Source organism: Rhinoraja longicauda, chromosome 4 (genome assembly GCF_053455715.1).
Source record: "Rhinoraja longicauda isolate Sanriku21f chromosome 4, sRhiLon1.1, whole genome shotgun sequence".
NCBI classification, from domain to species: Eukaryota; Metazoa; Chordata; class Chondrichthyes; order Rajiformes; family Arhynchobatidae; genus Rhinoraja; species Rhinoraja longicauda.
This window is the reverse complement of record NC_135956.1, coordinates 67864276-67888854: the sequence shown is the minus strand read 5'-3', so window position 1 is coordinate 67888854 and position 24579 is coordinate 67864276. Positions and strand designations below refer to the sequence as shown.

The following is a 24579-nucleotide window of genomic DNA, read 5'->3' as shown; positions in this document are numbered from 1 at the left end:
TTTTAAAATTCTATTTCGTCTGTGTTGGAAATTTCCTTGATTTTGACACATGAATTGCACAACACAATTGGTTCATAATCTTTTGAACTTGTGGTTGAAACAGGACTGAATGCAGCATATACTGGTTTCCGGAACTTTGTTTTAAAGGAATGAATGTGGGTGCCACGGTGAACATTGTAGAAAGACAAGCGCCCCTCTTCGTAATCTATAAATATTCCCAAGCGTTCAGAGTTTTGATCTCCACTGCTCAGATCAAGCAAAATGGACTCATCAGCATGAAATGCATAGTATTCTTTGTCAACCATCCGCAAGGACCATGAATTCTTGTTCTTGCCGAGAATGGATTCCTTGCTTTTGCTTTTCCTGTTAATAGATGGATATGTAACGCCAATGTTCCACTCACTCTTGTTCCTCACATTCACTTCCCAATAGTGTTTTCCAGATGAGAAGCTCTCATTTGACAGAACATTGAAAATGTTTTCAAAACGATCTGAATTATCATGGACACTGCTGCGTGCAGGTGTGTACTGCACTGAAGTCAGATCCCTTGATATCATGAGACTTCTGTGTGCTGTATTTTCATTGAAGGTAATATTCCTCATAACTGTAACAAGATTTTAAAAAAAATCATTATTTTGCTGCTACTAAAACTTAAAACTATAATAATTCACAAAACACCAGTAAATATTTAAAAGTTTGAAGCAACTCAGACAAAGAAAATTTGCGTGTATCATAACCAGAAACCTTGGATGGGCAGGAAGATTCACTCTGCTAAAGGCCAGATCCAAGGCACTCGAGATGGATGATTCTATAATGCATGAGAAGGTCAAGTATGATCAGCATAAGACTATCAAGGATACCAAGGGAGAATTCCAGAACAAGCTAGAGGCTCAAATCAGTCAAGTCGATGGCAACCGACTGGCATAGGGCCTGAAAATCATCATGAATACAAGACAAAGTGGGGGGTAATCTCTGGCAACAATATTTTTTATAGGATAAAAATGCCTTTTATGTTCACTTTGAGCAGTCAAACTATAATTCACCACGGCGTTCCTCCCCTTCCCCTGCTGGCTCTATCCCATTCATCTCGTTGGTAGACGTTAGGTCTGCTTTCCCGATGGGACACTCAAAACACCGGGTGGCACCGTCAGCGATGGCAGCCTCGCCAACAGTCTGTCTGTCTTTTCGTCTTTTTGTTATTTTTAGTGTGTTTTAAAAGTATGTGTTAATGTTCTCTGGTTTGTTTTATGTGGGTGATGGGGGAGGGGATTGGCGGAAACTTTTTTTTCAATCTCTTACCTTGCCGGAGATGCGATTGTTTTCCGGATCGTATGTCCGGTCGCTCTGGGGCCTAACATCATGGAGCTGGCGGCCTTGCTTGAGACTGACTTTGAGCCCCACCGTGGGGCCATGGACTTGCCATCGGATCCTGCGATCCCTTACCTGGGATCGACACTCCAACCGCGGCCTGTAAACTTTAACGTCGAAGAGATCGCAGTCTCGGGTAGAGGCTGATGTCGGGAAGCTCCAAAGTCACAGAAGGTTCGACTAGCCCCGACCCAGGGTCCGATCGCCTGGCGCGGGGGAGCTGAGATCCCCCCCGATGCGGAGGGCCTGACAGCTGGCTACGGGAGCCAAGATCATCCCGACAACAGAAGGGTCGAGACCCCGGCCGTGGGAGAACAAAGAAGGGAAGAGATTGAACCTTTTTTTCGCCTTCCATCACAGTGAGGAATGTGGAGGAGTCATTGTGGTGGATGTTTACGTTAAAATGTATTTTGTGTATTCTGTTGCTTTTTATTGGTATGACTGTATGGCCGGGGCTCATGTTAACGACCTCCCCGTGGTGAGCCCTGTCAACTGACCTCAGTCAGGCGAACGACAACAGAGACAGCAGAACCAGAAGCAGCTTCATAAGTTCTTTTGCCTCAAACGCAAGAAGAAGAAGACTGTTTGGCAAATCAAATTCCTCGTATTTTGCAAAACATACTTGGCTAATAAAGTATGATTATGATTATGATTATTATGATGGAGTCTGTGGATGGGTTTGAAATTTATTCACAAAATGCTGGAGTAACTCAGCAGGTCAGGCAGCATCTCGGGAGGAGATGCTCCCTGACCTGCTGAGTTACTCCAGCATTTTGTGAATAAATTGATTTGTACCAGCATCTGCAGTTATTTTCTTATACTACGATGGGTTTGAAATCATGTTTAAGTTCCTCTTTAAGTTAATTGGCTTTGGCTGGTTAACAACAATAAAGAGATAATGCAGGAAAGAGATCAGGACCTTGTGCCGCGGTGTCAGAGTAATAACATGTCCTTTAACATCAATAAGATAAGAGTTGGTTGTTGAGCTCAGGAAGTGGGGAGGGTGGGGTGAACACAACCCTGTCCACATTAACAAAGCTGCTGTGGAGATGATCAACAGCTTTCAAGTTCCTGGATATCCATATCACCAGCAACCCAACTTGGTCCTTTCACATTGATGTAGTGATCAAGAAGGGTATTTACTTTCTCAGAAGGTACAAATGTGCACAAGGATTCTCTTGAACTACTAGAGATGCGCTAATAAAGAATATGCTAACGAGATGTATGGCAATTGCTCTGCTCTTGACACCGAACTTGTAGAGAGTGGTGAACACAACCCATTTCATCGCAGTCTCGTCACTTCCTTCCATCTGGTCCATCTTCATAGTGCGTTGCATCAGCAAGGCAGGTGTATCTACCACCCTGGCCGTTCCCTTTTCTTACTCTGCCTTCTGGGAGCTTGAAAGCTCGGATATCCAGACTTAAGCTTCTTCCCCACTGTATCAGATTGCTGAACCAATCACCTGTCTCATACCCACTTTCCTGGAATGCTGCCATGTACTCTTACTCTTAACTCTTTCTTAATTGGAAAGTCTGCTTTTGCACTTTAGTATTTTCTTGCACTACTTTGGATTGCACTACAGTCTTTGCACCCTCTGTGATTTTTACTCGTATTTTTAATTTAATTTATCCCAAATCCATACATACTGTTTACACTCTGACATTCGTGCGAACAAGGAATTTTATTGCACCCTGGTGTAAAATAATCTGATTCTGAATTAGAATTGAATCTTTGGACAATTCCATCACATACCATTCTTGATCTCAAGAAAAAGGAAATAGAACCAAAAGAACCTTTAGACTACTTGCACTAGTTCCATGTTCCTATAAAATTATCGCTGGTATATAACTTCAAGATCATTTCCCTTTTCTAACTCAAGAGTCAAGTCAAAAATGTTTATTGTCATATGTCCACACCATAATAAACAAAAAAAGATCAGTATGTGTATAATTTTTTTTTTAAACGAGCAATAATAGTGCAAAAACAAGAACAATGTGCCCAGGTCTATGTAGATTGGGGCTTATTTGGAGGTTGTAGTGTTTAATAGCCTGATGGTTGTAGGGAAGAAGGTGCTCCTGAACCTGGACAGTGTTCAGTTTTCAGGCTTCTATACCTTCTTCCCGATGGCAGGAGTGAAATAAGAATGTGGGCAGGGTGGAGTGAGTCTCTGATGATGCTGGCTTTTTGAGTCAGCAACTCCTGTACACCCCGTCAATGGTGGGGAGGTCAGTACCCATGATAGTCTGGGCAGTGTTCACTACTTTTGCAATCTTCTTCATTCCTGAGCAATTGAGTTGCCGAACTAGGCCGTGATGCAACCGATCAATATGCATTCTACTGTACACCAGTAAAAGTTCAAGAATGTATTCATTAATGTATCAAATCTCCTCAATCTTCTGAGGAAGTAGAGGCATTATGGGGTTTCTTTATGATTGCATCAATGTGCTGGATCTAGGAAAGATCTTCTGAGATATGCACACCCAGGAATTTGATGTTTTTGACTCTCCACTACCGTCCTGTCAATGAAGACAGGATTGTGGATTCTCGACCTTTCTCTTCCAAAGTCAACAATCAGTTCCTTGGTTTTACTGATGAGGAAGTCGAGGATCTATATCCTTTGACTCCCGTAATATCCAAAATTCTATTGATCTCCATGGAAGCACCTTCTCAGATAGAAAACTCAACAAAAACTCCAAAGATTCATTACATTCTGGGTGAAGAAATCCTTAATGTGAGATGTTGGCATTGAGGTTCCAGACAACTCAGCCAGAGGAATCGTTATCCCTGCATCTTTTCTGTCAAACACCATAAGAATTATGTACACTACAGTGAGATCACATCTCATTATTCATCTTAGGAGTGCATAAGCTAAGTATTCTCCATCTTTGAACAGCCCTCAAATTCCGCTTTTCCCACTTACATTCCCACATCCGTGGCAGCAGCTTCCTCACAGCCTGGTGCAACTCATCAACTGATCGTTCCAGTGATCTCAGTCTTCTGTTCTCCACGGGCAGTTCTTTACCAAATGACATTTGTAAATCTTCAAACGTTTCAAGACTAAATGGTATTAAAAGAGAGGGCGATTTAAACTTTGGACTCTACGTTAGACTTTAGAGATTCACTGTGGAAACAGGCCCTTCGGCCCACCGAGTCCACGCCGACCAGCAATCACACGCACGCGAGCACTATCCTTCACACTAGGGACAATTTACAACTTACAGAAGCCAATTAACCTACAAACGTACGTCTTTGGAGTGTGGGAGGAGACCGAAACACCCAGAGGAAACCCGCGCGGTCACAGGGAGAACGTGCAAACTCCATTCAGACAGCACCAATAGTCAAGATCGAACCTGGGTCTCTGACGCTGTAAGGCAGCAACTCTACCGCTACGCCACTGTGCTGCCCCAAATGTGAAGAAAACACACTGTTACAGGTTTGCACCTTAGCTAATACTTCAAATAGAGAAGGAGCAAAACTGGATGCACCATCCAACGTTGACAAGCATCAAATTCAGAGCAATTCCCAGTCCAGTTAACTTTGCAAAGTTCTCCTCATAAACATCTGGAAATTGTTGTTTACATTGGGTGAGCTGTCACACAGACTGGTCAAGCAACAGTCTGACATAGTTGTACTCACAAGATCATAACTTTTGGATGATGTGCCAGATACCTACATTACCTTCACCACCAGTGGCTTAAGGTATGACATCTATTAAATACACCATAGCTACACAACTGCAGTAGCACGTTCGAAACCTGCAACCTCCATCTCCAAGGAGGACAAATGCAGCAGGTGCGTGGGAAGACCATACGGCACGGGAAAAGGCCATTCGGCCCAACTTGTGTATGCCGATCAAGATGACGCATCTATGCTAGTCCCATTTGCCCATGTTTGGCCCATATCTCCATAAAACTTTCCAATCTATGCACCTGCCCAAATGTCTTTTAAATGTTGTCATTGCACCTGCTGCAATTACTTCCTCTGGCAGGTTGTTCCTTATACTCAGCATCCTCTATGAAAAAAATCCCCCTCAAAATCCCCCTCAAAATTTTGATACATATTCTAAAAAGTATTTGAGAGTGGGGTTTCTGGAGTATTTTTGACAAAATATTTTGTTCAGCCCGAAACAGAAAATAATTGAAAAAAATATTTAATGAATACTGAAAATGTGAAAAGATAACAGAAAATGCAGGGAATGCTCGTCAAAGAACTGCAATAGGGAGTGAAGCCATTAACCTTTGGATTAATCTGTATCATGACTGGAAAACATTTAGAAGTATAGGTTTTACAATGCATTGATTGGGTTGGAAAGGAAAATAGACCTAAAAAGAAGAACTTTTTTATAGTGGAAACTGGAGAAGTGAGATGGTAAAAAGGATAAACTATCTTAAACTTAAATAGTTATGATTGCGGTTCCCAAAATGTTCACCCACCGATCACCTGGCCAGGCTCATATCCTAATACAAGGTCTAGTGTGGCCCCTTCCCTGGTTGGACTATCTACATACTCTTGGATGTACCAAGCAAATTCTGCTCATCTAAGGCCTTGGCATAAAGACAGTTAATATTGAGGAAATTAAAATCTACACATCAACAATTTTTAAAATTCTTTCCATGATTTTCCAGTATTATTGTTACTCCTGCTGACTATTGGGGGGTTTATAATTTACTATTATTATGATAGCACCTTTCATATTCCTGAGTTCTACACAAAGACCTCCGGGATGTTCTCTCTATGTGCAGCTGTTTAGGTTTATTATTGTCACGTGCATTGAGGTACAGTGAAAAGCTTAGTTTTGCATGCTATCTAAACTAATCAGTTATAGCATATGTTAATGCAATCAAGGCAAACTCAAGTACAATTGATAGAGCAAAGGGGAAAATACAGTGTGCAGAATATACAGTAGCTGTAATATTCTCCATGATCAGTAATGCATCCCTGCCCCCACCACCTCTTTGTCCTCCTCTCTATCATATTTGCAACTTCTAAACACTGGAGTGTTGAGTAGTCAATCCTACCTTTTGCTCAATCAAGTTCTGTAATGACCACAACGTCATAGTTCCATGTACTAATCCAGCCTCTAAGATCATTTTCCTTACCCATAATGTTATTTGCATTGAAATAAATGCATTTCAGATCATCAGTCCCACACTGTTCGTTAACCTGTCTTTGTCTTTTCTTCCTTTAGGCTTATTTGACCTAATCACTACCTTGCCCTCAATCCCTCAATTTACTCACTGGTTCCCTAATTTGCCAACTTGTACAATCTTTATCTTTCATATCAGCCAATAATTAATTTAATTTGTTCTGAAAACAGAATGTATTGGGTCATTTCCACAATGGATGACATTTCAGCAACAAAATGACTATGGAAAATAATTGCACAAGGCACTGACAGTCATAGAAACATGACAGTCCCGCCATCCCAGGGATCAATCTTGTGAACCTACGCTGCACTGCCTCTATTACAAGAATGTCCTTCCGCAAATTAGGAGAACAAAACTAGATACAATACTCTAGATGTGGTCTTACCAGAGCCCTATACAACTGCAGAACTTCTTTACTCCTACACTGAAATCCTCTCATTATGAAGGCCAACATGCCATTAGCTTTCTTCACTGGCTGCTGTACCTGGACACCAACTTTCAGTGACTGATGTACAAGGACACCCAGGTCTCGCTGCACTTCCCCCTTACCTAACCTGACACCATTAAGATCTGCCTCCTTGTTTTGGATAACCTCACATTTATCTATATATACTGCATCTGCCAAGTGTCTGCCCACTCACTCAACCTGTCCAGGTCACCCTGCAACCTCCTAACATCCCCTTCACAGTTCACACTGCCACCCAGCTTTGTGTCATCTGCAAACTTGCTAGTGTTACTTCTAATTCCTTCATCCAAATCATTAATATTTTTCATATTATTTCATATTTCAGATATATATATATATATGGTAAATAGTTGTGGCCCCAACACCGAGCCTTGCGGCACTCCACTCGCCACTGCCTGCCATTCTGGAAAGGACCCGTTTACTCCTATTTTTTGCTTCCTGTCTGCCAACCAATTCTCTATTCATGTCAACACCCTACCCCCAATACCATGTGCTCTACTTTTGCTCACCAATCTCCCGTGTGGGGCCTTATCAAAGGCTTTCTGAAAGTCTAGATACACTACATCCACTGGCTCTCCTTCATCCATTTTACTTGTCACATCCTCAAAAAATTCCAGATGATTGGTCAAGCATGATTTCCCATTCATAAATCCATGCTGACTTGAACTTATCCTTTTACTGCTATCCAAATGCACTGTTATTACCTCTTTAATAATTGACTCCAGCATCTTCCCCACCACCGATGCAGGCTAACTGGTCTGTAACTCTTAAAACAATTGAAATTCTTACCGTGTCTTCCAACTCATGAATTCCTATAATATAAAGAAATTAATTAGTTAGACTGTCAGTGGAATTGTACATAACCAAATTAAACATTTGTGATAATATAACTCTTTGAGTTGGTGAGACAGTGCAGGGGGAGGTTTACGTTGAATCTGATCCATGTTCGGGATGTGTGATGCAACGGGATGCAGGGTTTTAATTCTCAAGCCAAGAGATGGCTATAAATACAGTGAATGCCCAAATTGTTTTTTTATTTTAGTTTAGTTTTTCGTCACGTGTACTGAGGTACGGTGAAAAGCTTTTTTGCCACATGCCATCCAGTCAGCTGAAAGACTATATTTGATTACAATCAAGCGGTCCACAGTGCATAGATACAGGATAAAGGAATAATGTTTAGTGCAAGATAAAGTCCAGTAAAGTCCGATGAAAGTTAGTCTGAGGGTCTCCAATGAGGTAGATGGTAACTCAAGACTGCTCTCTAGTTGGTAAAGTTCTACACATTCTGGAATTGTTCCTGCAGATTAGAAGGTACAGTATCCTGTGAGAAATGCAGCAGAGAGAAATTGGGGAACTACGTACCTGTTAGTGCCAGTAATAGGGAGAAGGCTGGAATCGATAACAAAGAATGTAACAACAGAGCACAAACAGGAACAAGAGTGGGCTATTTGCCCTTTAAGCCTGCTCTGCCCATCATTAGTATGGTAGACTAATTGGTGAATTACCCTTTAGTGCAGGTCAGTGCCAAACAAAATAATCAAAAGGGAGTTGTTGGGAAGGCATGAGAGAGAATAAGTCACAAGAGTAAAGAGAAAATAGGAAAGGAGGAACAGTATTAATGGAATTGCTCCTCTAAGAGTTGGCATGGAAGAGATGGACAAAATGACCTTCAGTCATTATATGAAAACATTTCTGATATTTGGAGTGTAGGATAGTCGGGAGGGAGCTTTCCTCTATATCAACGCTTGAAAAGTGTTCAATTCTTCAATGTTACCCTCGCTAAAACAGCTTCATGATCTAAGTAACAGGAATGCCTACCTGCAGTGTCTGTACATTTTCAGAATCTGCGTTGCAGCTCATTTCATTGACTCGTTCCATTATGGAAGTGATGGCATCCTTGTATGCTTCCTTGTCCACTCGCTGCATGGTAATCTGGGTCTCCATGGACAAGGTCTCTGCTTCAATCAGGCTCAACGTAGTTCTCTTGTCATTTTCCACCAGCTCCTTAATTCTGTTGTATTTTTCCTCAACAGATGCTTTAGTTTTTGAGACAATGCGCTGAACAAAAAAAAAAATCAGTTCAAATGGTTTAATGAGAAATATTTATCAGAGCTGAGATGGTCAGAGCCAAGGACACAAAATTCACAAGATTCAGGCATCCTGAGAGAGTGAGATGAGATGACAGCAGCACATGTGACGGTGACAGGAGAGAATGAGGGATGGGATGTCGTTGGGTGCAATAGAATTGAGGGGTGGGAGAGAGTGGGGGAGTGAGGAGGGGGATAGAGTTGGGGAGTGAGGATGTGATGGTGTTGGTGGAATGCGGATGGGATGTCATTGGGTGGTGATGGTATGATGTTGGAGAGGATTAGGATTGATGAAGTTGGAATGAAAATGGGATAGAGTTAGGGAGTGAAGGGGTAATGATGTTAGAGGTGTGAAGAGGTCTTCGGTTTCAAAGACTTATATGGGGGATCTGAGATGTAAATATGATGAAGTGTTTTAATCTACTTTTATTTATCTTTGGTTGTGTACAATGCTGACAAAGCGATATCTATCCCAACTGAGAAACCACACCAGCCTTGTTCTTTTTAGACTTTAGAGATACAGGCCCTTCGGCACCAACCAGCGATCATTCTGTATGCTAGCACTATCCTACACATCAGGGGCAATTTACAGAAGTTAATTAACCTATAAACCTGTAGGTTGGAGTGTGGGAGGAAACCAGAACAACCGGAGAAAACCCACACGGTCACAGGGAAAACATACAAACTCCATACAGACAGCACCCGAGGTCAGGATCGAACCAGGATCTTGCACACTGTAGGGCATCAACTCTACCGCTGTGCCACTGTGCCGCCTTTCTTGTTCTATTGCAATCATTAGATGCCAATGCCCTTTCAAGGGGAACTGCCCAGAGTTTGCCTTTCATGGGCTCTTTCGAGTCAACTCGAGTAGGAAATGGCAAACACTTAATTATCCCCAAAGGCTGGTAGTGCAAGACCAAGGGGCCCCTGGCATAGGACATCACCAAAATCTAGAATCAAGGGTGTATAATTGTCATATGCCCTGGGAACAGAGCAATGAAATTCTTACTCGCTGCAGCTTCATGTTAACGCAACAACACAACAAATAAATATACAATCATCAATAATGTGAAGTTATCAGTAATGCTAGATATTATAACATAGGTTGTAAAGGATAGCTTTGGAGACAATAACGATGTATCGCCAGGATTGTGGGAGGGAGAGAGTTCATTGCTTTCAGCTTACCTCAACGTCCTGTAAAGTCATAGAAATACGGTCCGTGTCCTTCTTGACTTTGTCGTGAATCTTCCTCAGATCTTTTACTTTCTTTATGATCTGTGACTTGGTTGTAAAGATGCAGGGGACAGAGAGTAAAATATTGAGTTATGCAGGGAGCAATGAAGGTCTGCAATTCACAGAGTGGTAGAGTGGTGGACACAGAGTCAGCCCCTGATTCCAATAGATAATTGGATGGACACCAGAGAGAAAATAATTTGCAATTCCACAGAATGGAACGGGGCAATGGGACTATTGTTCTATTGGTTCTATTGGGAACTAAATAATATCCTTCTGTGCCATAGCTTATTTGTGCTTCAGTGAATTAATTACAATTTTATAAGAATGCTGCCAGGACTGGAGGGTCTGAGCTAATAGGGAGAAGTTGAGCAGGTAAGAACTTTATTTCTTGGATTGCAGGAGACTGATGAGGGGTGATCTTATAGAGGTATATAAGATCATGAGAGGAACAGATTAGGTAAAGGCACAGTCTTTAACCCAGAGTAGCGGAATCAAAAACCAAATGACATCGATTTAAGGTGTGGGGGGAAGTTTTAATAGGACCTTTATACAAAGTGTGGTAGGTACAGTGCATTCAGAAAGTATTCAGACCCCTTCACTTTTTCCACATTTTGCTACATTACAGACATTTTAAAATGGATAATCATCAATCTACACATAATACCCCATAATAAAAGAGCGAAAACAGGTGTTTAGAATTTTTTGCAAAGTAATTAAAAATAAATAACTGAAATATCACATTTACACAAGTATTCAGACCTTTTACTCAGTACTGTGTTGAGGCACCTTTGGCAGCGATTACAGCCTCAATTCTTCTTGAGTATTACGCTACAAGCTTGGCACACCTGTATTTGGGTAATTTCTCCCATTCTTCTATGCAGATCCTCTCAAGCTCTCTGTCAGGTTGGATGGGGAGCGTCGATGCACAGCTATTTTCAGGTCGCTCCAGAGATGTTCGATCGGGTTCAAGTCCAGGCTCTGGCTGGGCCACTCAAGGACATTCACAGACTTGTCATGAAGTCACTCCTGCATTGTTTTGGCTGTGTGCTGAGGGTCGTTGTCCTGTTGGAAGGTGAACCTCCACCCCAGTCTGAGGTCCAGAATGCTCTGGAGCAGGTTTTCATCAGGAATTTTGCTTTGCTCCATTTATCTTTCCCTTGATCCTGACTAGTCTCCCAGTTCCTGCCGCTGAAAAACATCCCCACAACATAATGCTGCCACCACCATGCTTCACCGTAGGTATGGTATTAGCCAGGTGATGAGCGGTGCCACTTGGCATTCAGGCCAAAGAGTTCAATCTTGGGTTCATCAGACCAGAGAATCTTGTTTCTCATGGTCTGAGTCCCTTAGGTGCATTTTGGCAAACTCCAAGCGGGCTGTCACATGCCTTTTTACTGAGGAGTGGCTTCTGTCTGGACACTCTACCATAAAGGCCTGATTGGTGGAGTGCTGCAGATATAGTTGTCCTTCTGGAAGGCTCTCCTATCTTCACAGAGGAACTCTGGAGCTCTGTCAGTGTGACCATCGGGTTCTTGGTCACCTCCCTGACCAAGGCCCTTCTCCCCCGATTGCTCAGTTTGGCCAGGCGGCCAGCTCTATGAAGAGTCCTGGTGGTTCCAATGTTCTTCCATTTAAGAATGACGGAGGCCACTGTGCTCTTCAGGACCTGCAATGCCGCAGAAATTGTTTTATACCCTTCCCCAGATCTGTGTCTCGACACAATCCTGTCTCGGAGGTCTACGGACAATTCCTTCGTCTTCATGGCTTGGTTTTTGCTCTGACATGCACTGTCAACTGTGGGACCTTATATAGACAGGTGTGTGCCTTTCCAAATCATGTCCAATCAATTTATTTTACCACTGGTGGACTCCAATGAAGTTGTACAAACATCTCAAGGATAATCAATGGAAACAGGATGAACATAAGCTCAATTTTGAGTGCGATAGCAAAGGGTCTGAATACTTATGTAAATGTGATATTTTAGTTATTTCTTTTTAATTACTTTTCAAAAAATTCGAAACACCTGTTTTCGCTTTTTTATTACGGGGTATTGTGTGTAGATTGATGATTAAAAAAAGAATTTTATCCATTTTACAATAAAGCTGTAACGTAGCAAAATGTGGAAAAAGTGAAGGGGTCTGAATACTCTCTGAATGCACTGTATATGGAATGAGCTGCCTGAGGAGATAGTTGAGACAGATACCCTGTGACAATGTATAAAAAACATTTGAACAAGTACATGGATAGGATAGGTTTAGAGAGATTTGGGCCATATGTAGGCAAGTGGGAGTAGTGTAGTTGGGGCATGTTGTTTGGCGTGGGCAAGGTGGGCTGAAGGGCCTGTTTTTGCGCAGTATGACTCCATTTATTCCAGATAAGCTGCTTCTTCACCAGGAAACTCCTCACTTGTTTTGCTGCAGACAATAATAGATCTCTGGGTACTAGATGTTACAAAGTCCATCCCAGCCAATATACTTTAAAATAGTACAGCACAGGAACAGGTCCTTCAGACCACAATGTCTGTGCTGAACATGATGCCAAAATAATCTCCTCTGCCTGCAAGTGATCCATATCGCTCCATTCTCTGTATATCCATGTGCTTATCCAAAAGCCTCTTAAATGCCATTATCGTATCTGCCTCGTCCACCACCACCCGCGGCAGTAAGTTCCAAGCATTCACCACCCTCTGTTTAAAAAAACTTGCCCCGCACATCTCCTTTAAACTTTACCCCTCTCACCTTAAAGTTATGTCCCCTAGTCCTTCGTATCACAAAATGCTGGAGTAACTCAGCGGGTCAGGCAGCATCTCTGGAGAGAAGGAATGGGTGACGTTTCGGGTCGAGACCCTTCTTCCGACACATGTCAGGGGGGGCGGGACAAAGAAAGGATATAGGTGGAGACAGGAAGACAGTGGGAGAACTGGGAAGGGGGAGGGGAAGAGAGGGACAGAGGAGCGATCTAAAGTTAGAGAAGTCAATGTTCATACCGCTGGGCTGTAAGCTGCCCAAGCAAAATATGAGGTGCTGTTCCTCCAATTTGCAGTGGGCCTCACTATGACACTGGAGGAGGCCCATGACAGAAAGGTCAGACTGGGAGTGGGAGGGGGAGTTGAAGTGCTGAGCTACCGGGAGATCAGGTTAGTTAAGGCGGACTGAGCAAAGGTGTTGAGCGAAACGATCGCCGAGCCTGCGTTTGGTCTTGCTGATGTAGAGAAGTTGGAATCTGGAACAGCGGATACAATAGCTGAGGTTGGAGGTGGTGCAGGTGAACCTCTGCCTCACCTGGAAAGACTGTTTGTGTCCTTGGATGGAGTCGAGGGGGGAGTTAAAGGTGTTGCATCTCCTGCGGTTGCATGGGGAAAGTGCCTGGGGAGGGGGTGGTTTGAGTGGGAAGGGATGAATGGACCAGAGAGTTACAGAGGGAACGGTCTCTGCGGAAGGCAGAAAGGGAATGGTGATGGGACGATGTGGCCAGTGGTGGCATCCCGTTGGAGGTGACGGAAATGTTGGAGAATAATTTGTTGTATACGATGGCTGATGGGGTCCCCTAGTCCTTCAACACTCATGTTTCCATCAAAGATGAAGCCATGCAAACTCGGTCGAAGCCATCCCCGTCTCTTTGTGGGATATGTGGCTCCAGCCCCTAGCCTTTCCTCTTTTGCTGTTATATTGAAAACTATATTGATGCCACTTCCTGAGTTGTATAGAGCTGATTTTTGTTTAGTTTTAGTTGGTTAACCTCACCCCATTTCCAACATGCTGCCCCATTTATCTGCTCAATATCAGACTCTGCCTTGGAGACACAAGAGACTACAAGTGCTAGAATCTTGTGCAAAATACAGTGCTGGAGGAACTCAGCAGGAACTCAGCATCTGTTGAAGGGGAAAGGTCAGATGAGATTTTGGGTTGGTCTTGACCAGCACTGAAACATTTGTCCATTCCCTCCACAGATGCTGCCTGACCAGCTGAGTTCCATCAACACTTTGTTTTCACTCTTCCTTCCCCGTATTGACTTCTCTATTTCAATTTCAGGTGATAATCATAGAGCACCGAACAGGTTCTTCACCATACCTTGTCCACGTTGACCAAGTTGGCACATTGGACTAGTCGATTTGTCTGCATTTGGCCCATAGTCTTGTAGACCCTTCCTATCTATATATCTGTCCAAATATCATCAGCTCAAATAGTTCACTAGGTCAATGTTCAGTATCCATTAGAAGCCCACAGTCTCCCACTGACTACACCTCCTTCCATCCTGCTTTGTAGGATGTTAGTCTAATTTTGCCATCTCCAATACAACTCTTATGATGGGCAGACTTTCCACACCAGTGCTTCTGAGATGCCTTTACTTCTCCTCTGCCATAGTCGCCAATTTACATCTGATCTATTTCCCCCTTAACCCTGTTTCTCTCTCCAGGTGCTGACTGACCAGCTGAGTGCCTGGGGGTTTCTGTATTTAACCATTATTAAGCTTCAGTGCCGGAAAAAGTTAAAATGAGACTTAAAACAAAGTTTAGAATTGAAACACAAAATAGTTTTAAGAACAAAGTTCAATAAATAGGAGGAAGCCATTCAGCCCCTCATTCTTGCATGCTCTCCCCCTCTCCTCCCAGTCAGAGCCACATCAATGCTTCCCTTGCCTCCACCACCCTCCAAATTCAACAGATTAGCAATGTAATTTTGACTTCCTTCAATAGGACTCTGCAATCATATTTCCCTCCTCTACCCATTCAGTTTTCCAAAGGGGCTATTTCCTCCGCAACTCCTTGGTACATTTTTTCATTTCTACCAATCACTCCCCTTCTCACTCTTCTCTATGCAACTATAGAGAGGTTGAACACTTCTGTTCAGTTTGCAGTGATGACGGTGAGCTTCCAATCGCCCGTCATTGCGTCATACAGCATGGAAACAGCCCCTTTTTAATTCTGCATCCCACTACTCTGATCTCTCTGACTTTAGTGTCCTACATTGTTCCAACAAACCCCAATGCAAGTTTAACACTTGGAACTTAATACTGAACTCAATAACTTCTGATATCCAGTCTTTCCCTTTGGGTCAGAACAGGCCAGTTTTAATGTAAGGCCATTCACCTGTAACATGAATATTTTTTTCTCTCTCAACAGATGTTAACTGTATGGCCACACAGGTAAACAGAATGGTGAAGAAGGTGTTCGGCAAGCTTGACGTTATCGGTCAAGGCATCGTGTACAGGAGTTGGGATGTCATTTTATAGCTGTACAAGATATAGGTGAGGCCATATTTGAAGTGCTGTGTAGAAACATAGAAACACAGAAAATAGGTGCAGGGGTAGGCCATTCGGCCCTTTGAGCCAGCAGCGCCATTCAATATGATCTTGGCTGATCCAAAATCAGTACCCCCATTCCAGCTTTTTTCCCATATCCCTTGATTCCTTAGCCCTAAGAGCTAAATCTAACTCTCTCTTGAAAACTCGTGTATAGTTCTGCTACAGGGAGGATGTCATTAAACTGATGCAAAAAAGATTTATGAGGATGTTACTGGGTCTGGAGGGTTTGCGTTTTAAGGTGAGACTGGATAGTTTGGGACCCTTTTTCTCTGGAGCTTTGGAGGCTGAGAGGTAATTTTATTAACCTTTCCCAGATGTTTATAAAATATAGAGGGGTATTGATGAGATGAGTAATCACATTCTTTCCCCAGAATAGGGGAGTCTACAACTGGAGGGAAAAGAGTTCTAAATACCTTTTTTTCGTACAGAGGATGGTGCCTATATGGAACAAGCAGCCAGAGGAAGTGATAGAGACAGGAACAATAACAACATTTAAAAGACACATGGGCAGGTGGGGGGATAGGAAAGGTTCCTAGGTTCACAGGCCAGGTGCATGCAAGTGGTACTAGCTCAGTTAGGGATCTTAGTTGGCATGGATAGGTTGTGCCTCAGGGCCTGTTTCCGTACTGTACAGCTCTATGACTCTAAGTAAGTGTCACCCGTGCAACCCAAGTCTCCATCTGAGTTCTCCCACCTTCCCACCTCTGCTATTCCAAACACGCTTGTCTCCTCACTTTTCAGGTTCTGATGCATGTTTACTGGTCGAGAATGTTAACCCGTTTTCTCTCCACATGTTGTCGAGCACCAAGTGTGTGTCGGATTTTCTGCTTTTAAACCTTTATTAAGCTTCAGGTGGACGGATGTAAAGTGAGATTTGAAGCAAAGTTTAGGATTAGAGCGCAAACTAGTTTAAAAGCAAAGGGTAATAAATCGAAGCAGGGGTACGGCTTACAGTTCACAATTCGTGGTTTGTCAATCATTGCGTTGTGGCTGATGTCTTACCCAGTCCCACCTTCCTGTGCTAACCCCATCTCCGTTTATCTCCGTCTTAAATATGTGTAGGAAAATAATTGCAGATGCTGGTATAAATCAAAGGTATCACAAAATGCTGGAGTAACTCAGCGGGTCAGGCAGCATCTCAGGAGAGAAGGAATGGGTGACGTTTCGGGTCGAGAAGGAATGGGTGACCCTTCAGGTCAGTCTGAAGAAGGGTCTCGACCCGAAACGTCACCCATACCTTCTCTCCTGAGATGCTGCCTGACCCGATGAGTTACTCCAGTATTTTGTGATACCTCCGTCTTAAATATGCTCAGTGTCAGTTGGGAAGAGAATTTCCAAGATTTACTACTCCAGGTGAAGAACACAGTCTTCTCCTGGGAGGTATGAAGCTGAAAATTGGGAATTCAAATTCATTTAGTTCTGCAACTTATGCTGTCTGCAAGCTTAAAGGCAAGACTCAAGATTGTTTAATTGTCATATGTATCGAAAACAGAACAATGAAATTCTTATTTGCAGGTCTATAAATACAATATTTATAGATAACATCATTAACAAAAAAAATAAATTAATTAAAGCCCCAATATTATTGCATAATGCACAAAGTCCTTGGCACAAACAAGACAATTCATAATTCATAGTTTAATTGGTGTTTTTAGTTTTCAAGAGCTCGATGGTTATTGGGAAGAAGCCCTCTTGAACTTGGAGGTCACAATTTTCAAGCTCCTGTACCTTTCTTTCAGATGGCAGAAGTGAAATGAGAGCAGCCAGGATGGTGTGGGTCCTTTGATGCTGGCTGCCTTTTTGAGGCAGTGATTCTTTCGATGGTGGGGAGGTCAGTACCCTTGATGGCAGTGTCCACCACTTTTTGTAATCTCCTTCATTCCTGGACATTCAAGTTACCGAACTGTACATCTGTGCAAGTTCAGGTTAGGTCCCTCATGTCTGTTCTGCCATTCAGCAACATCAAGGATGATTCTTTACATCTGTGCAAGTTCAGGTTAGGTCCCTCATGTATGTTCTGCCATTCAGCAACATCAAGGATGATTCTTTACATCAGTGCTGTAACCCTGCACTAATTCCATTATCCCCTGATCTCCATAAAACGTTTATTGACGTCTTGAATAAACCAACCTTCACAAAGATTTGCCAACCTCTGAGAGAAGAAATTTCTTCTCATCTCCATCCTTAATGGTCAACTCATTATTTTGAGAATGAAAATGGTTCCAGACATCCAGCTAGCAAAAACATCCTAACAGATTTGATGGGATGACTTCCCTTTGATAAATCCACGTGGACTCCACTCAATCCCATTGACACTTTCTAAGTGGCTTAATAATAGATTCCAGCATTTTTACTTCTGCTTACATCAGACTGTCCAGTTAGTGGTTAGAGGAGACTTTAGAGGAGTGGTTAGTTGCTATCCCTGGGCTTGGTTACCTTTCTTTCTTGGAACCTTCTCAGCTGCTAATTTGTAGCAATCAAACCTATCACAAGGTGTCACTGTTCCCATCTGACAATAGGCAGTAAATAGCAGTGCTGGAGTTTGAAGATCATCCAGGCCCAAGCAGAACAGGTCGTGTCCCATTCTCTCTCTCCCAGTCGGTCATAGTGCACATTTGATAGCGGCTCATTTGTTAGTGATTACTTCCAGTCTTTATGGAATTATTTGGGTTAAATGCTATTCCCTGGGGCTGTACCGCTGTCAAACACAGTTAAGACATTCCTACTGATTACTGGAAATATATCTTGATCATTATCGTGCTTTTTCTTCATTCAAATTTCACTATTTTCAGCAAACAAGAAACAGCTAGCGCCAATTGAATATCGCTGTGCTATTTACCTGAATTGATTCGCACATTTTTTCCATTGGGTATCCAGCAGCCTCTGGGAGTTGTTCAATTACTATTGCCATAGCTGGATTAGCTATGAAACCACACTCTTGCCGGTGATGAGAAGAGCAGGGTCTAAGATATTCATCTACTGTGACCTATGAATTTGTCTCCAGCCCAGGGATGGAATCAGTTGTTTCTTGTTACTGCAGATGTTGGAATCTTGAGCAAATCACAAACTGCTGGTGGGACTCAGCAGCTCAGGCAGCATCTGGGGAGGAAATGGACAGACGACGATTTAGGTCGGGACCCTCCTTCAGCCTGAAGTAGAGTCCCGACCCCAAATGTCTTCTGTCCGTTCTCTCCATAGATGCTGCATGCCCCTCTCAGTTCCTCCAGCACTTTGTTTCCTATCTTACATCAGCCATTGTGAAGCCATTTAATGGCAGTGAGGGCACAATTCCAGAAGAGGGCCACATACTGTAACCTGGGTGGAATCAGGGTAGTGCCAGAATGCTATCAGGGCCTACAGCTTTTGCTGTATCCAATGCCTTTGGCTACTTCTTTATATCACGTGGAGTGAAACAAATTGGCTGAAGACTGGCATTGATCACGCTGGGGACCATTGGAGGAGGGTGAAATTGAGTATCCACTCAGCACTTCTGGCTGATGATTCGTGTAAATGCTTCAGCTTTTGGTCCTGTGACAGACATACCTATAGTTGAAATAGCTTCTGCTACCGAACGTAGTGTTTGCACATGGTGGACCTACACTCACACAATGCTTGGTTCTACAGGTAGAAGCAAATTTCAGATGCAGAGGTCAAAATACGTGCCTCAATGTAGTGTGGGCTAGAAATGGTTTTACTACCTACTGTCAATGAGATGTGGCAGGCACAGGGATGGAATGGCCTGTTCCTGCTTTTGCTTTGTGATTTTGTAACTGCCTTCAGGTAGTGTTTAGTTCGTGGAGAAACCCACTGCTTAACAGAAAGGTCAGCCTTGTTCAGTGACATGCACATCCCCAAAAGCAAAGTGTCCCATTCATACCCACCAACCAACCTATTTATACAAGAAGTGTTTGACTGCAAGATGCTGTAAAGGATATTCCCCATCATATCCAGCTTTTCCCCAGGCTTTGCATGCTTCCACACTGTGTGTCAGTGTGGTCTCGTATACCTATCTGAAGCTATCCGTATAGTCACAGAGCCATACAGAATGGAAACAGGGCTTTCAACTCATCCAAGATATCCCATCTAAGCTAGTTTCCATAACCCCCCAGCCTTCTGAACCTTCCCTATCCATGTACCCGTCAAAGTGACTATTAAATGTTGTTATATTACTTGCCTCAACTACTTTATGTGACAGCTCATTCCCTATACCCGCCACCCTCTGAAAAAGTTGCATCTCGGGTTCCTTTTAAAAAAATTCCCCTCACCTTATACCTTTGTCCTCTGGTTCTATATTCCCCTACCCTAGGAAAAAGACTGTGCATTCACCCTATCTATTCCTCTCATGGTTTTCTAGAGAAGAGTAAAGAAAGGTTCAGGTACTTACTTTTTGTTCCTTGCAAGCCTCCTCAAAGGGTGAGAAACTGTGTGTCTTATGCTTGTTCCCCACCAGACATCGCGGACACACGCACTCCACACAGTCATTGCAGAAGAGGATCAGGTTTTCACTGTGTATAACACACTGTACGTCCAGTCCGCTTCCATTGCTGCTGGCGATACTCCCCTGGCTACTTGGCAGACTCATGTCAGGCAGTTGGAGAAGCCTTTAAAATATTTCCCAACTCCAGAACTGCAGAGCTTTACGGGAAGGTAAGTGCAGTAGAAAGAATAATCTTCACTGACAGTACCCAGGAAGCGGGGAGCTATATATTGCATTGCCACAGGGCAGGGTTGTACCATTCCAGCAGAGCTATTTCATAACAGTGGGAGCATTTTACTCAGAATCTTCCTTGGAAGTCTGGGTTTTTTTTGATTGACATTTAAAATAAAAGAATAAGGCCCAGTTATATGCAAATTTAAATGGACAGTTTTTAAAATTTCATAATCTTGACAGCCATGATTTGGTTTTCATCATGAGTATTACTTCTCAAAGAAACCAAGGCCAACTCAATTTTGTCGAGGTGAGTTGTGACACTCTGCGGATCATAACAGAGCACCTAGTGCTCTAAGCTCCATGGTTCAATCATGATATTGGTATTGATGTATTATTGCCACGAGCTATCCAGTCAAATCAAACCATACAAAATCTGGGATAGATACAATTAGGCCCTGGGAACTTATCCACCTCATTGCTCTTCAAAGGTTCCAGCACTTTCTTGATCTCAAAATTAGTATTTTCAACACTGACCTCTATCCTCCACGTCCTTTTCTTTGTTTAGTTTAGAGATACAGTGCAGAAACAGGCCCTTCAGCCCACCAAGTCTGCGCTAACCAGTGATCCCCATACACTAGCACTGTCCTGCTATGCATTAGAGACAATTTACATTTTTTACCAAAGCCAATTAATCTATAAATTTGTTCGACTTTGGAGTGTGGGAGGGAACTGGAGCACTTGGTGAAAATGTACGCAGTCATGCGGAGAACATACAAACTCTGTACAGACAACATCCATAGTCAGGATTGAACCTGAGTCTCTGGTGCTGCAAAGGCAGCAACTCCACCGGTGCATCACCGCCCCTTGTTGAATACCAATGCAAGGTACTTGTTTAGTATCTCACCTACATTCTCTGACCCCAAGCATATACTTCTTTATCCTTGGGGGAGGGATAACCCTCCCTCTAGTTATCGTCTTGTTTCTGAATATATGTATAAAATGCCCGGGTTTCTCTTTAATCTGACTTCCCAAGGACATTTCATGGCCATTTTGTCCAACAAATTCCGATGGTTCAATGGTTCATTGTTAAAACATGAACCAAGGTAAAGTGAATTTCTTTTTTTGCATACAGATCAGTAAGATTATTGCCATGCATAAGTACAATCCCCAATTAACCACAGAATGAATGGAAACAGCCCACTGAGTCCAAATGCCAGGTTTTAGCATAATTTTCCTAGTCCCAGCTGCAGCAGACCATGAACGCCCATTGCAGCCATCTCCTCCATCCGGATCGTCCAGTGAACCGTCATCCCTCTCCTTGCCTGGCTGCCTTTAGCTTTTGTGCCCCGGGGGTGCCTCCCACAGCCGAGTTCTTACCGGCCCTTATTCCAGCATCTACCACCATCGCCGACTCCCTCCACCCTTCATTCTGGTTCCTGATCCTCGGGGACGAGTTCAGCGGCTTCCCACTCCAGGTGGGTTCCCAGTTCCATGGCGAGCGAACTAGGCCTGCTGCTGGGGTATTAGAAGGCCATCTTGGTCGGCAATGGAGGGCGAGGAGAGACAGGTTGGTGTAGGAGTACACGCTCCTTCAGAATCATTAAGCATGGAACAGGCCCTTCGGCCCAACTCATCCACACCAACCAGGTTTTAGAAAAGCTAATCTCATTTGCCTGTAATTGGCACATACCCTTGCAAACATTTCCTATCCATGTACCTGTCTAAATGTCTTTTAAATGTTATTGTACCTGCCTTTTCTTCTTCCATATGCACACCGCCCTCTGTGTGGAATAAGTTGACCCACAGGTCACCCAAATCTTTTTCCTCTTACCTTGAACCTATGCCCTCTAGTCTTGGACTGCCCATACACCTAACCTATGCCTCTCTTGATTTTTCCACTCCAGACTCCAAATTTCCAGGGAAAAATGTCCCTGCCTCTCCTTGTAACTCAAGACCTAGTAACATCCCGGTGAATCTTTTTTGCACTCTTTTCAGCTTATTGCCAGTACTTCTGTAACAGGGCAACCCGAACTGCACACAATACTCCAAAGTATGATCTCAACAACATCTTGTAACCAATGTTTAGTTTATTATGATGTCCCAATTCCTGTACTCAATACCCTTACTGATGAAGGCAAGCGTGTCAAGCACCTTCGTCACCATTCTGTTGGCCTGTGTCGCTATTTTCAGGGAACGAAGTACCTATACTCCTAGATTGCTCTGCTCTGTAATAGACTCCAGAGCCCTACCAGTTAGTGAGCAAGTCCTGCCCTGGTTTGTCATATCAAAATGCGCCATCTCATGCTTACCCGAGTTAAATTCGAATTCACACATTGTCAGAGCAAATCATATCGACTTAAAATAACCACATTAAAACTATGTAGAATATTAGAACCCATGATACTATTCTCTTTTCCCTCCCTTTTCAATCACTTAAGTTCTCCAAGCTATTAAAGGAAATCCCCAGGGGTTGCTGGGGCAACATTTTACTATTTATAACGTTGAGTCACAGCAGATTCATGGAGGTATGCTTGTGTTGTGCTGAGAACAGGTTTATCAGAGAGTTTCGCAAAGGAACACTGAGATGCAGACAAATAGCTTTAGTTTAGTTTAATTATTGTCACAAGTACCGAGGTACAGTGAAAAGCTTTTGAGTTGCATGTTATCCAGTCAGTGAAAAGACTATACATGATTATAATCAAGCCTTCCAGTGTGCAGATACAGGATAAAGAGATTAACGTTTAGTGCAAGATAAGGTCCAGTAATGTCCAATTAAAGATAGTCCAAGGGTCTCCAATGAGGAAAATGATTGGTCGGGACTGAACTCTAGTTGGTGATAGGATGGATCAGTTGCCTAATAACAGCTGGGAAGAAATTGTCCCTGAATCTGGAGATACGCATTTTCACAACTGTTGGGAGAGAGGAGTGACCAGGGTGAGTGGTCCTCAATTACGCCGATGAGGACATCAGGTTGAGAAATAAGAAGTGACATGATTAGCCATGATCAAATTGAATGGCGGTGCTCATATCACCAGGGACTAATTTAATTTACTGTATTAATTTATTTTTTGTGTTAAATTTTTTTTTCTATTCTGTTTTGTAGACCGAGATGAGAACGTTTTTTTTCACACAGAGTGGTGAATCTGTGGAATTCTCTGCCACAGAAGGTAGTTGAGGCCAGTTCATTGGCTATATTTAAGAGGGAGTTAGATGTGGCCCTTGTGGCTAAAGGGATCAGGGGGTATGGAGAGAAGGCAGGTACGGGATACTGAGTTGGATGATCAGCCATGATCATATTGAATGGCGGTGCAGGCTCGAAGGGCCGAATGGCCTACTCCTGCACCTATTTTCTATGTTTCTATGTTTCTATAAATCATTGGATCAGGGCTACAGTACTCGGGAAGCTCAACACGAAAGATTTAAAGGCCCACGGCAATCATGAACGCTCATAATGCAATAGTCTTGTTGGAAAGGTGTCCGAGGAATATCTGCTGCCCTTTGATTGTAAGTTACCACCTGCTGTACCATATTCCCACTTGCTCTACCCAACCATGCTTGCAACAGTATCAACATGACCTTGACTTGCTGGAGCACTTCATTTAATCTTATTCCACCTTTGCCTTGGTCTCTCCTGTTCACCAGTCAAATGATGATTCATGTATCTTTATTACATAGAACAGTACAGCACGGGGACTGGGCCTTCAGCCTCTCCAAACATGATGCAGCGAATCTCCTCTGCCTGCATATGAGTCATATCCTTCCATATCCATGTGGCGCTAACTAAAAGTCTCTTAAAAGTTCACTATCATATGTGCTTCCATCACCACCCCTAGCAGCATGTTCCAGGCATCCCCCAATCTGTGCAAAAACGTCATTCTCCTCTCACCTTAAAGCTATGCCCTCTAGTCTTTGACATTTCCACCCTGGGAGAAAGGTTCTGACTGTCTTCCCATTCAATAGCGCTCATAATTTTACTTACGTACCAGTTTTCTCCAACCTCTGATGCTCTGGAGAAAACAGTCCAAGTTTGTTCAACCTCTCCTCATAGCTAATACTTTCTAATCCAGGCAGCATCCTTGTGAACCTCTTCTGAATACACTCCAAACCCTCCACATCCTTACTGTAATAGTGTATCCAGAACTGCATGCAGTACTCCAACTACAGCCTAACCAGTTTTATAAAGCCACATCAAGATTTAGACTCTTAAACTCACTGCCTCCTCTTTCAGCCTCTGCAATAATCTAGTGGGGCTATCTAAAATTAGAGAGAATATTCTCATACCCGATACTAATATAGACAATATACTGTATTTTCCTTTA

The 24579-nt window shown here is 43.0% G+C and overlaps 1 protein-coding gene across 1 annotated transcript; it reads right to left on the bottom strand.

Annotated features, from left to right (window-relative positions):
* Window positions 1–20191, bottom strand: LOC144593181 (zinc-binding protein A33-like). The gene is made up of 6 exons (XM_078398666.1): window positions 19994–20191; window positions 10255–10350; window positions 8801–9040; window positions 7772–7794; window positions 4290–4426; window positions 1–604 (listed from the first exon to the last, which is right to left on the bottom strand). Exons 1-6 carry the CDS (start codon window positions 20189–20191, stop codon window positions 3–5), a joined length of 1296 nt encoding a protein of 431 aa, XP_078254792.1. The 3' UTR covers window positions 1–2.
* Window positions 20192–24579: the final 4388 nt, after the last annotated feature.

What these genes read in the sequence shown, in the direction of transcription:
- LOC144593181 (XM_078398666.1), bottom strand. Translation starts at nt 20,191, where the DNA reads ATGAGTCTGCCAAGTAGCCAGGGGAGTATCGCCAGCAGCAATGGAAGC. An exon ending in TGACTTTACAGGACGTTGAG is followed by an intron (nt 9,041 to 10,254) that starts GTAAGCTGAAAG and finishes TTTTTTGTTCAG; the next exon opens with CGCATTGTCTCAAAAACTAA. An exon ending in GCTGCCACGGATGTGGGAAT is followed by an intron (nt 605 to 4,289) that starts GTAAGTGGGAAA and finishes ATCTTGTTACAG; the next exon opens with TTATGAGGAATATTACCTTC.